The sequence below is a fragment of the Agelaius tricolor genome, unplaced genomic scaffold (assembly GCF_023055355.1).
Source record: "Agelaius tricolor isolate 1412-34295 unplaced genomic scaffold, bAgeTri1.0.p SCAF_1, whole genome shotgun sequence".
Classification (NCBI taxonomy): Eukaryota; Metazoa; Chordata; class Aves; order Passeriformes; family Icteridae; genus Agelaius; species Agelaius tricolor.
In genome coordinates, this window is record NW_027269261.1 from 99,786,946 (window position 1) to 99,799,384 (window position 12,439).

Below are 12,439 nucleotides of genomic sequence, written 5' to 3' on the forward strand. Positions count from 1 at the left end.
TTTAACAGACAGACTTCTTACCATTTTCTTCATTTTTGTAAATAAGGAAATTCAGGCTAGTATTTCAGTAAAGAGAAGACAGTAGAAAAAAAAATTGACCAAATATGAATTATGCAAAGAGGTGAAATTTAATATGAACTCTAGAAAAATGGAAAAGGACAGAAGAGTGATAAAGAAAATTCACAATTTAGAAGTAGCACGAAGCACAGATTTTAATTGAAAGTCCTAGAAAAATATGTCTATTAATAAATTAATTACCTATAATGCCTGATGTTGACCAAACATCAAGCATTTATGAGAAAAAAGAAAATAGTCTTTGAGTAAGGAATTAATGGTTCTTTAAAGAAAATCACTGATGACAAAGGGCACATAATCAGATATTAGAAAATATATGCATAAACAGATATATTAGTATACCTGAAAGAGCAAGGCTAAAATTATTTTATTTAACGAACTCCAAGTTGGAAATGTGTAAGAATAATTGGATTGGAGAAAGGAAATGGAAATTTAAGTAAATGAGGGGAATATACTCTATTTTTTTAGATTATGGGGACAGAAATAATTGATTTCTAGTTATGTGGGTCTGTTTATGTACTTTATCTGTACAATGTGAATTTCTGTAGTGGATAAATTTGCAAAGAAACATCTAAGTCCAGCCTAAAACCAGAATTTTTACACTTAGTAGAGATTAATTGAAAGTAATTCTAATAATTTATTTTATATCCAGTTCTCTTGTACTACATGTAAATAAAAACTTTGTAGTTAAGTAGTTTTATTCAGTATACAGTGAAAAAAAGGCTTGAATTTCAGTTGCTATATATCATTAACTTGTGCTGGAGCATCACTGTCATGCAGTACAAATTTGAATGACTTTTTTTTTCCTCATCATAATTTCACACTGTAGTGCCAGAATGATAGACTCATAATGGGCTCCCTATAGACACATACAGAAATCATTTTGTCATGGTTATCTCACCTTGTAACAGCACCGAAAGCAGTTGGTCTCCATGGTCTTGCATTAAACTGTCACATCACGGTTAAAATCCTCTGTTTCAGGAAATGGTGACAGTACATCTTGAGTGCCGTGAAAAATAACGACTTCATTGCCCATACTCAGTGCCTCTGTAAAATCAGATTGCTCATTTATTTATATGGGAGGAGAAAACATTTTTCAATAGTAAGTGATCGTAGCAATTAAACATTTTCTTTGCCTGTTTAGCTTTCTCGAATGGATCATACCAACATTTTACAACTCCATGACTGAATTTTGAAGCAATTTTTTTTTATTGTACTTTAGCTTGCCCTAATTTTTAAGCCCTTTTAAATATACTCTAAACATAAATTTTTTACTCATGATTATTAAATTTCTCATTTTAAATACAGCTCAGGTACTCCCCTCATAGGACAATTACTTAATTTTTAAAAATTTTTTGGATATTCTTTTTTCAATGGCTTTTTTTCCCTCTTTTTTTTTTCTTGACCATAGTTGCACACCAGTTCACTGAAATCCTAGATGGAAGAGAAATTTTTTATCCTGCTTCTGTAAGAGAAAAAATTGCACTGATTCAAATTCTTTGACTCTAAGGTCAAATAGTTTTTTTTGTTTAATAAAACTACCATTTTAATTATGCAACTAGAAAGCAGCATCTTTCTGTACCAGAAAGGTATGATAATGAGCTGGACTAACTTTGAGTACTTAGCAAGCAAAATATATTTGATGTATTAATGACACATCTAAGACTGCTAAAGATAAGTGTATTATGAGAATGTTATAGAATATCTAGTATGCTCCTTTATCATTGTAAGCAAAGCAACATTCTCTGTCAAGGAAAGCCAAATTTTTGGAGCCTATTCAAAATGACCTGTTTGGTGCAAATCAAGCCATGGTCATGGGCAACAATGCAAATGACTGCCCACAATGGATCTGGAAAATGGGATTTTCTTAAGAACAATCCAGATAAGGGCTCTTACTGTAGTTGGTTATCCCGCTTATACCCACCCTTTCAGTGCTTTGTCTGCATTGGTTTGATTTTGTGGGAAGCTCAGGCAGAAGTACATGCTGCTCCATGCTGAGATGCTGCTCAAAGTTATCAGTCTTGAGCATTACCAAGCACAGTCCTCGTGCATACCCTGGCTTTTTTTTTTCCTCCCTCACACATCTCTCTGATCTCCATGTTCCTGCCACACTTCCAGGATCTTTCTTCCAGTCAAGATCTTCAACTTTTTTCTCACCACCCCTTTTCTCTTCAACACCATGTCTCGTTTGCAGGAGCTACTGTTGTTCAGCACCAACTAACTCTCTCTGAAACTTTGGACTGCTCTCCCTTCTCCAGTTCTCTCAGTCTCAACATATGATTAAATGGATGATGCTCTCATGGCATCTTTACTGGATTCAAAGCATGCAATCTTTATTTGGTCAAGGTATTATCAAAGTTTACAATAAGGCCACACTATAAGTTAAGATAAAAAGTTGCAGACTTTTGCTTGAGATGTTTACCTACACCCAAATCACCAATTATCTACTGTCTGCTAGCATTTATGATTTAAGCTTTTTTTTTTTCCCTCTGATAGTCACACTAAGGATTTCTATTTTGAGGAATGATTACCCAATTTCATGGATGTAATCCAACCAGTTTCACTGGGATTCATACTCAGCAACTTTGTCTCTATAAATTATGGAAAATTAGGGAGCTTCCATTATTTCTTTACATTGTAGAATTTATGCAGAATTTGCCAGCAAGAGGCAAAAATTAACATTCAACTTAGTTCAATACTAAATGCTATGATCTATTTATCATTTAGATTTAAGGTTAATCTTCAGTTTATTTGTAAACTTCTGTTTGGGTTTTTACTAGTGTAAAATTCTGTCCTTATTAATTTGCTCATAATGACAGCAAATTTAAATAGACTTAGGAATCTAAGGATATGTGAATTCATTAATGGACTGTTGAATTATTTAAAAGAAATTAACAATGCTCCATGTCCTCTGAGATACTTACCTGGGAGAAAATGACATCCATGTTGTGCATCTGCTGGGAAATGAGAATGTCACAGTTTCTTGCATGAGAATTTTAGCCTCTTTGACAGAAATCCAAATGTACTATTATTATTTCTAATACCATGTTTCCATTCTATTTCTTTTACAATGAATTGATCAAGAATATTTATAGTGATGTCAGTTTAAAATCTGTTAGAAAAATAGAGTAAGATACATCTACTAAAAAAGTAAAACAACCCCAATGAGAAAGAAAAGCAGAAACCCAAATGAAAGAATGACAAGTAAAAACATCTCCTCAAATCCTTTTATATTGCCTCTAATGCATTTTCACTAAGGCAAATTTTGACTGTAAAAAATGTGTTGTACTTTCTTACAACTGCTTCCACAAATTAATAATTTTTTCCTTATATTTACACTATAAATCTTGCTATTCTTCTTACCCAAGCTGTAAGTCCTGAAAATCACGAATGTAAGCAGAGATTCCTCAGGCCTTGAGATATAAATGAAACAATAGCTGTCCCTGTGCTTCCTGTGGTGACAGCTATGTTTAACAAAAGTCTTGGAATACAGCTCTTTGTCCTGTCATGGCAGCTTTTTATCTGTAGGAGGTATCCAGATACTGTTCCTTTGTCCTTGGTTTTGATGTGGCTTTGCAAATTTGTCTGCCTTAATGACATCCTCTCAAAAAGACAGATACTAATTGTAAAAGAAAAAAAAAAAGGGGGGAGGGGGGAAATGAGGAAAGTTTTTTTGTAGGAATGGAAGAAACCAAAACGCTTTTCATCGTTAAACAAATATTTCATGGAGCATTGGAAAATTAGAATAGATTGAAAGAAAACCTTGGGAGATCTTCTGCTGTAGCATAAGTAAAATCAGCAAGCTTCAGCTTGCACAGTTTATTATAAAATCATCCTGTCAGAGCACATGGTTTTCTATTCAGACCCACTGTATGTTTTGTGTGACTAGCATCTCCCACCTGCAAGTCTGTCTTAATTTTTCTCTGCAAGGACAAATCATACAGGTGTGTTGTTTTGTTTTGTTTTGTTTTGTTTTGTTTTGTTTTGTTTTTTTAAATAATGGAACACCTGTACTGTCTGCTATATGTTTGTTCTTAATTCCTATTGAAATTTGTTCAGCAGTCTTCAACTGGCTGTCAAGAAAGCTTTGTCTCCTGTACAAATAATTCTGACACTTGTACAAGATAACTTTAATGTGGCTGCTCTCTCCTTATTCTGAAATTTTCTGTGGTTTTTTATGTTAGGTTCAGGCAACTGAAGGCTCAAAAAATAAAACTATTAGGTGAAACCCTATTATAGATGCAGGGTGGTTTACAGAAGACAAGGTAACTAAATTATGGATATCCCCCTTCTCTTCTTCACCCCACAGAGACAGTAATGGCTTAACCTTGAATGGCCAGATGTAAAACAAATCATCTATATGCAGATTTAGAACACTGAAACATCTGGTAGATGAGATTTGTTCTTTAACTCTGCTAGATTAATCTAGGTCAGTGGAATTTCATAAAAGCATAACAGTTTGCTATATTGTATCTCTTGCATGACTTTATTATTTCTTTCTTAATACTTGAATGCACCTACTATGCATATACCCAAAAACCATATTAAAAGAGTGATTAACATTTCAATATGTGGAAAAGCCAGAATTAATGTTGCCAGTGTGATTTCCTGTACCATCTCTGTTCCTCTCTGTGTAAATGCATTATAATCTGAAGTTGAACAATTTGCTTACATTATGTTGTCTCTATACATGTACTCCAATATTCCTACATGTCAGTTAAATTCCAGAATACTGGGTGTGTCTTCTGCTTGAAGATCATTTAAGATTTTAGATTAAGTGGTAATAACTCCTTTCTCTGCTTTTTGCTGGATTATGTGAGTTGAGGAGACTTTTTTATTAATAATAATATTGGATGCAGTGATAGTTCAATTATAAATGTAATCTTGATTTTTTGAGAATTTTTTTAGTCAAATTCAGGCTACTAATATGTGTTCTTAATACAAAGTTGGCATGTTATCTTATGAAAATTGTTGTGCAAGGAATTTTATATCCACTCCTTAATTTTAAATGCTATCACAATTCATATATGCAAATTTAAGAAGCTCATGAGAATGATGAGTACTTCTATAATAACCTCTAATGAATGTATAGAATCTCTTTGTTGATAAGGTTTTCTACTATGTAATTTAAATTTTTTTGTGATAATGTCACTTTTTACCTGTGACACTTATTCTTTAACTTAAGTTGCTGTTCACATTTTTTTGGTGATTTTTCTCATTGACAAAGTTAACAGAAACACTCCTATCTCCTTTCAGCCTATATTTTGCTACACCAGACAAACTAGAATTTCTGAGTCCTCTGTTCTGTGACAGGCTTTCTATTTCTCTGGTCATTCTACCAGCCTGTTTTACAGGCTTTGGATTTTGCTATAGAGCCATAGAACAATTCAGTAGGAAAGGGACCTTAGAAGATCCCTTTTGATTAGACAGGAGCCTAGGTAAGAGGTTCTAGCACCCTGTCCAATTGTCTCTTGAAAACCTCCAGTGATGGTGAACGTACCATGTCCCTTGGGAGGATGTTCCAGAAGGTTCTCACTGTAAGACATGTCTTCTTTACATCTTCTTGAAAAAGCAGTGCTTTTCTCTAACGAGACCCTTCCTTTTGTTTTGCCAATATGCATTTCAAATAGAAAATACTGTGACATTTGTCTGCCTAAAATTCAACCAGCTCTGGGGTCTGAGATGCTGTTTAACCTCAGAGAAGGTTTTTAATAAAGTAATGACCTTCCTTTGCAACAAAGACATAAAAAAATGTGATCTCAACAAGCAGAGTTCACACATCATTACCTGAGGTTTAGACAGTTCGGTTTCCCAATGCACCTTATTTTTCAATGCATAACCTGTGTGCAAGAGATTCACATATAATCTACTCTAGTAACTGGCTTAACTTGACATTTTAAGAGTTGATACTTTAAAGACTGCAACATAAAATATTTTTCAGTTTTATGCTTTCATCCTTGAAAAATATCTAGGAGTCTTACCGCTATGTAAAATTATGACTTTGAAGTAAAGTGTCTGCATTCAAACCCCTAGATGATCCTAGACCACATTTGTATTGGTAAAATTTAGTAGAAGCTAATAGAGCCATACAAAAGCTAGACATATGTTCTTTCATTTTTACAAACACATGTATTATTAAAAATAAAACTTAATAGTAAATATTTCTTGCCAGTAATGAGTAAGGATTAAATCTAGTAGATTTAAGCATCCAGAGAGGATGTGTCCCACTTTTATGACATATTGATAATGCAGATTCCCTTTTCTTTCATTGAGGATGTCCTGCTAAGAATGAGAATGTGGAATTATAATTCTCATCTAACAAATATTAGAAACATATTTATTTAATATTTTTATTGAAACAAATTATTTTTTTAGATTTGACCTAGCGTTTCTAGAATTATTTATGACACACAGAAAATATTTTTCCTTATATGTGATTTATTCCTCAATATTAGGCTACAGGAAAGAAAATAACATTGAGGCTTTTACATAGAAGTATGTTTATGAGTTATAACTGCTTACATATTTTAAGATAATATCTACAACTCTATGAAAATTACTCTATTTTTGAAACAACTTCATATATGTAAAAGAATCCTGAAAACAATGTTGCTCTCACATAATTACTTTGCAGTAAATCTTATTACTTTTCTTGACTGTTTATGTTTTATCTAGCATTTACATTAGATAGGGAAACTATGACAGGTGCCAGTGGAAATAAAGATCTCATCCTCACCTGAGGAGGAAGTCCAAATAAAGAGCTATAAAGCTTGAGAGCTGAAAATATTTACTGCAGTGTAAGTGTGTGTTGACAAAAAAAAAATAATGAAATCATATCCCTAGTAAATAATTGTGATATCTTTTTCCAGTTCTGACCCCAGAAAATCTGAGTTATGAATTCCTTCCTTGCAATAATTGAAACAAGATAATTTAATACTTCTAATTCATCTTTTAGATGTGCTTTACCCTTGCATTTTCAGTGTAGAGAAAGTTGTGTAGCAGCTGCATTATCTATTATATTCTCTGATGATAGCTATTTGCCACTCAGTGCAATAACAAAACATTTTTGGAGAACATAATTTGTTTACCTACTTTTTGTACTAATATAAAACCACTATTACTTATTATAAACTTCAACTTACTTTTGATTGATGTGATATGATAAAAAAAATACTGTACTATTCTGTGCAGTACTGTACTATTCTATACATGTCTATGTATATTATATAATTTTATATTATTTTTAAGGGGCGCTCTAGATTGAACCACAAATAATATCAAGACATTTTTACATGAAAGATTCCCATAAATGTTTTCTCGACTGTCTGAAAGGATTTATATATGGGACACACTTCTTTTCACTTGACTGCATGGAAATATTTATTCAGGAGTATATCAGGTTATTCAGGATATCCCTTATCATTGGCTGATGGAGAGAGGAGCTGGATGGGTGAAGGAATGGAATTTTTCTCCTGGTTCATAGAGCACTGTATTGGCTCTGCAAAAGTCATCTTATGAGATCAGAGGGTAGAGCACAATGGTTTGGAGCACTCATACAGAGAAATTTATTTTCATATTTTCAAATGTATGGAACTGATTAACCTGTATTATATCAAAAATGCGTAAATATTTGTATTTTAATTGACTAATTTCTTCTATTTTGTTGTTTACATTAATGTTGTTATATCACAAGTAATTAAGTAAGAGTACATGGATTATAATGTAACTAAAAGCATTCCTCAATTCATTCTTGATTTAAAAATAATACAAACGAAGCTTATTTTCCCTCATGTTCTTTCAGCCCATTACATGAGTTATTTAATGTTCGTGAAAGAATTGTCATTTGTTGGTATGTTGATCAGCAAGAAATAAACATCATCAAAGTATATTACGTTATATTATAGTATATTATACTATATTTTAATAATTCTACATCAGTAGAAACAATTTAAGAAAGATACAAACTGCATTTAAATTGTTTTCTGTCTGCAGGACATATTCAGTTAAAAATATGACAAGAAGAAATAAAATTCTATCTGTATGCTTTCCTTTCAGCTCTTTCAGAGTGGATAATTCACACCATATGCACCAAATCCTATTAAAGACAGATTCTAGTTATGCCTTTAATTTTTTCTGTTCCAATCCATAAGTTTATAAAACAGCAATGAAGTAAACTAAGTAAATTAAAAACTTTATAAATTAGCTATTATAAATCTATTTATAATAGCTAATTTATAATTTATAATAAAGCTATTTATAAATCTACTACCTGCAGCCCTGTGTTTGCCGCTGTGATATTTCCACCTGCCTGCTAGTCCTGTTGTAAATCCCCAGAATGTCAGGTGCAGCTGCTGGGTATTTCCACTGCTCCCAAGAAAGGGTGACCTGGTCACAGCTCATCACAGGGAGTTCTGGCAACATCACTGCCAGACCTGCTGAGAGCTGGGAGCTCTTGAGTCACTTCTAAGATTTCATACTGTTTCACATGGTAGGATCTAAATGTGGGCATTTTTCTGATCCTGAAGTGGGAGCAGTGGTTCCTAAAACATTTTAACTCTATCAGCAAGACCTATAACAATTCTAAGTATTTTTTTCTAAAATGACCTAATATGCTTCCCAGTAGCTCCTTTAAGAAGCTTTCTACCAGGTATTGTTTTCAAAAAATAATTTATGAATAGGCATAAAGGCTAAAAAAAAAAAAAAGAACAGCTTGAAAAGTATTTTCTTTCCATTTTTAAGGATGAGGGTGCTGTTCTCTGTCTTTCTGTACTTGTTAATTTTCTGTCTTTATAATAAAAACAAAAACCAACAAACTTATTAGGCCAGATTTCAGATAGTTAAGTTTCCAATCTCAATTAATTTCCATCTAGGTAGCTAGTTCTCAGTTACAGGTGTTAGAAGCTAACATTTTCAAAAGAACATAACTTCTAGAAAACAATTCTAGCTTGTTAAAACTTAAAAAAACAATCTGTAACAGCTAAATCAAAGTAGGTTGCAAGCATACCTAACCACTTTTGTTTTCATAAAGTCATAATGCTCTGAAATAGTGGCAGAAGGAATACTTCCTGCAGTTTTTTAATACACTGACATACATTTTAAGTGTATAAAGTACGAGCTCATTTCATTGGTGTCAGTAATTTTCTAACCTCCCCCCCACAAAGCTGCTTTGATATTGAATATCATCAAAACAAATTTAAATATATAGGTCTCGATTCACATTATATGCCCTTTAAAATAATTCTTCATTATACTTCAGATTAAATCTTTCACCTTTAGTTGCTATTTATGAAAATACCAATTCATCTTGTCTTCGTCTAGCACATATAACTTAGGGGCAAGTGGGTAGCTCTGCCCTGTTTCTCTACAATGAAAGCTAATTCAATATTTTTTTGCTTTGTAGATCAACTAAACAATTTCTATCCTCGTGTTCTTCTCCTGACAGGACCCCCTTGCAGCCCCCATTGCTGGTGCTGCAGCACTTGTGTCTCAAAGTACCTGTAAGAAATGAAAAAAAACTGAGCTACTCTTTCTTTATGCAAGTTTAATTAGTCTTCAGATTTTTGTTTTAAGGATGTACACCTTCTGTCTTTTAGAAACAAACCCAAGAGCCTTATGTACCATAACTGAGCTGCGCATTGTACGTGTCCTGAGGCCTGACTTGCACAGCACATCTTTGCTATGCCTCAGTATATTTATACTCTGTATTTTGTTACTCTCCACATCAATAAGGGCAACACAGTGGATAGAATATAATTGATATACTATTTCTCATATTAAGGTGGCAAAATTAAAAAAAAATATATTGAGTGACCTGGTTTAGTGGAAAGTGTCCCTGCCCCTGGCAGAGGGCTTGGAACTAGTTAATCTTTAAGGTCAGTCCAACCCAAAATATTCTGGAATTATATCACAAAAATACTAAAATTACTTTAATACAAGAAAAGCACTTGAAAATTGCTACCCTGTTTTCTTACAGCTATGAGTATCTTGCATTCTGGAATTCCCTACTTCATTTATTGCTTTATTCCATCAATAAAGATGTATTTGTAACATTGAATAAGAAATTAATAAAATTTAACTCTTTGTAAATAAAATATTGAAACTCTGACCTAAATTTTCCTTTTCCAGTGGAATATGGATCGTAAGATCTCTGGGTTTTAGTTAAAGACCACCATTTGAAATACATGTTTCATGCTAATAGCATACATAATGACAAAGAAAATCAAAGCTTATCTTACTTCATTTGCAGGGTTTTCAGGTCAGTACTGTGAAACAGAAATGAATGAGTGTGATTCAGCTCCCTGCTTGAATGGTGCTGTTTGTCAGAATGATGTCAACAGCTATGATTGCTTTTGCCCTGAAGGTAAGTTGTTCAAAATAATTTATTTTTATTATCTTTGACAATTTTCAAAACTGCCTGCAGTTTGCAAAACATCTTCTTGACAGGCATCAAATCATCATTAAAACTTCCTTTCTATGAAAGTCATTCATTCCTTTCCAAAGTCTTCTTGGCATCTTTGTCCACCAAGTCAATGTGCCTACCAAAACAACCATGATCGTTAAGATTGGAGACAAATTAAGAATGGAGGCAGATATCCTCCTAAATGCTACCTTTTTTCAGACAGAACGTAATTATTTTATCAAAGTTCAAAGCAGTGGAGAAAACATAAATGAGCAGTACATGAATTCCATGGAAAATATCATCAATAAGCTTACAAAAAGTATTTTTACCTTCATTAATAACATACATATTTCTCACTGATCATGGCAAGCTACAATGGTCACAATGACTTTAATAGACCATCACTAAAAAAACCTATTAGAATTTTAACAGAGAAAAATAATATGATTTTCAGCACCTGTGGTCTGTTTCTTTAAAAATGCACTCTCCTCTTTGTTATCAGTACTGTATGAAAAAAATAGCGATTGCAGTAAAAAATTAGTCAAAGAAAGCTAAAATGTTTTAAAGCACCTAAAATTGCAGTTTTTTTCTGAAATGCTTTCACAAATGGGTTCCTTACAAATATTTTTAAATTCATTTTTAGTTAAAAATAAAGCCAAGGTTGTAAATTATAACCTGATACATTCTATGTTTCATTTTTTTTTTATTTTAATCTTCAAATTCTACTACTTTCTAAATATAGACTCATGATAGTTGATTTCATAGCTGACAATATTTCAGGCATTTATATATTAATAAAGGCATTCCAGTGGTGATAACTTCAGAAACTCATCACAAGAGATGAAATTGCCACAAATAATTCTCATAAGTATAGTCTCTGTCATTAGTTAGCTTAAATTAGAAGCCAAAACAGATATTGGAAGGTAGCTGGAAATTAACCTTGGAAAAGATCATTTTGCTGTTTAAACTGCCTGACCAGTGTATACAAAAATAAATCTTGCCATCCACATTGCTAATTTTGTGGCTTACATGTTACCTGTGAGACATGGGTCTGATTAAACTTTAAATGCAAATAAGAGCTCTTATTTTATACATTATTAATGAATTAAGGGTAATTCTAAAGTTTTATGACTTAAGGATCAGTGGAAATTGGTTCCATGGTCAGTTTGAGAAATTATAGGAGTATAGTTTGCACTGAGGATACCGATAGCTTAGCATTAGTCATGGTCTTCCTGCAGCCATGGCCTGTGACAGCACTAATGACACTCATTCTGTAGCATGACCATGAATTAGAATACATTTACAAGAGCATGAGAAGTCAGATATTGGAGAGGAGATTTTCTAGCAATTTCAGCTACAAAAAAACATTGTTGGACCTCTGAGTTTGCTAAAAGTCATTCTGACAGAAGAAACTGGGGTGGTTTAGTCTGGAGGAGAGGAGGCTCAGGGGAACCTCACTGCTCTCCACACCTGCAAGACAGGAGATTTTATTGAGTGGGGGGATCGGTCTCTCCTGCCATGTCTCTAGTGAAAGAATAAGAGGAAATGGCCCTAAACTGTGTCAGGGGAGGTTCAGATTAGATATTATTAGCTAAGAAAAAAATCACTGAAAGAGTGGTTAGACACTAGAATAATTTCCCAGGGAGGTAGTGAAGTCACCATCTCTGGAAGAGAGAGACAGGTGTCTGGATATGTCACTTGGGGAGATGGTTCAGGGGGAGTTGGGGCGATGCTGGGTTGTCAGTTGGACTGGATGATCTGGAAAGCCTCTTGCAGCCTTGATAATTCTGGGGTTCTGTAAAACAAACAAAGAAAAAAGTAGAAAAGCAACTATTTGAGAATTGATTTTAAGAGAGATTTTAAGAGTTGATTTTTATTTTGACAGCAGATATCCAAAACCCAGCTTCACTTCATCTGTAATGTTGTCAAAATCAGCAGAAACGTAATTCATAAGTTCTTAAGTCT

At 33.2% G+C, this 12,439-nt stretch overlaps 1 protein-coding gene across 1 annotated transcript in view; it reads left to right on the forward strand.

Moving 5' to 3' along the window:
• The window catches only part of EYS (eyes shut homolog), a 791,734-nt gene that overhangs the window by 255,854 nt on the left and 523,441 nt on the right, over positions 1–12,439 (forward strand). Inside the window, exon 13 of the mRNA XM_071445583.1 lies at positions 10,322–10,435. Within this exon, the coding sequence (XP_071301684.1) occupies positions 10,322–10,435 (114 nt within the window). The remainder of the gene's footprint in view (positions 1–10,321; positions 10,436–12,439) is intronic.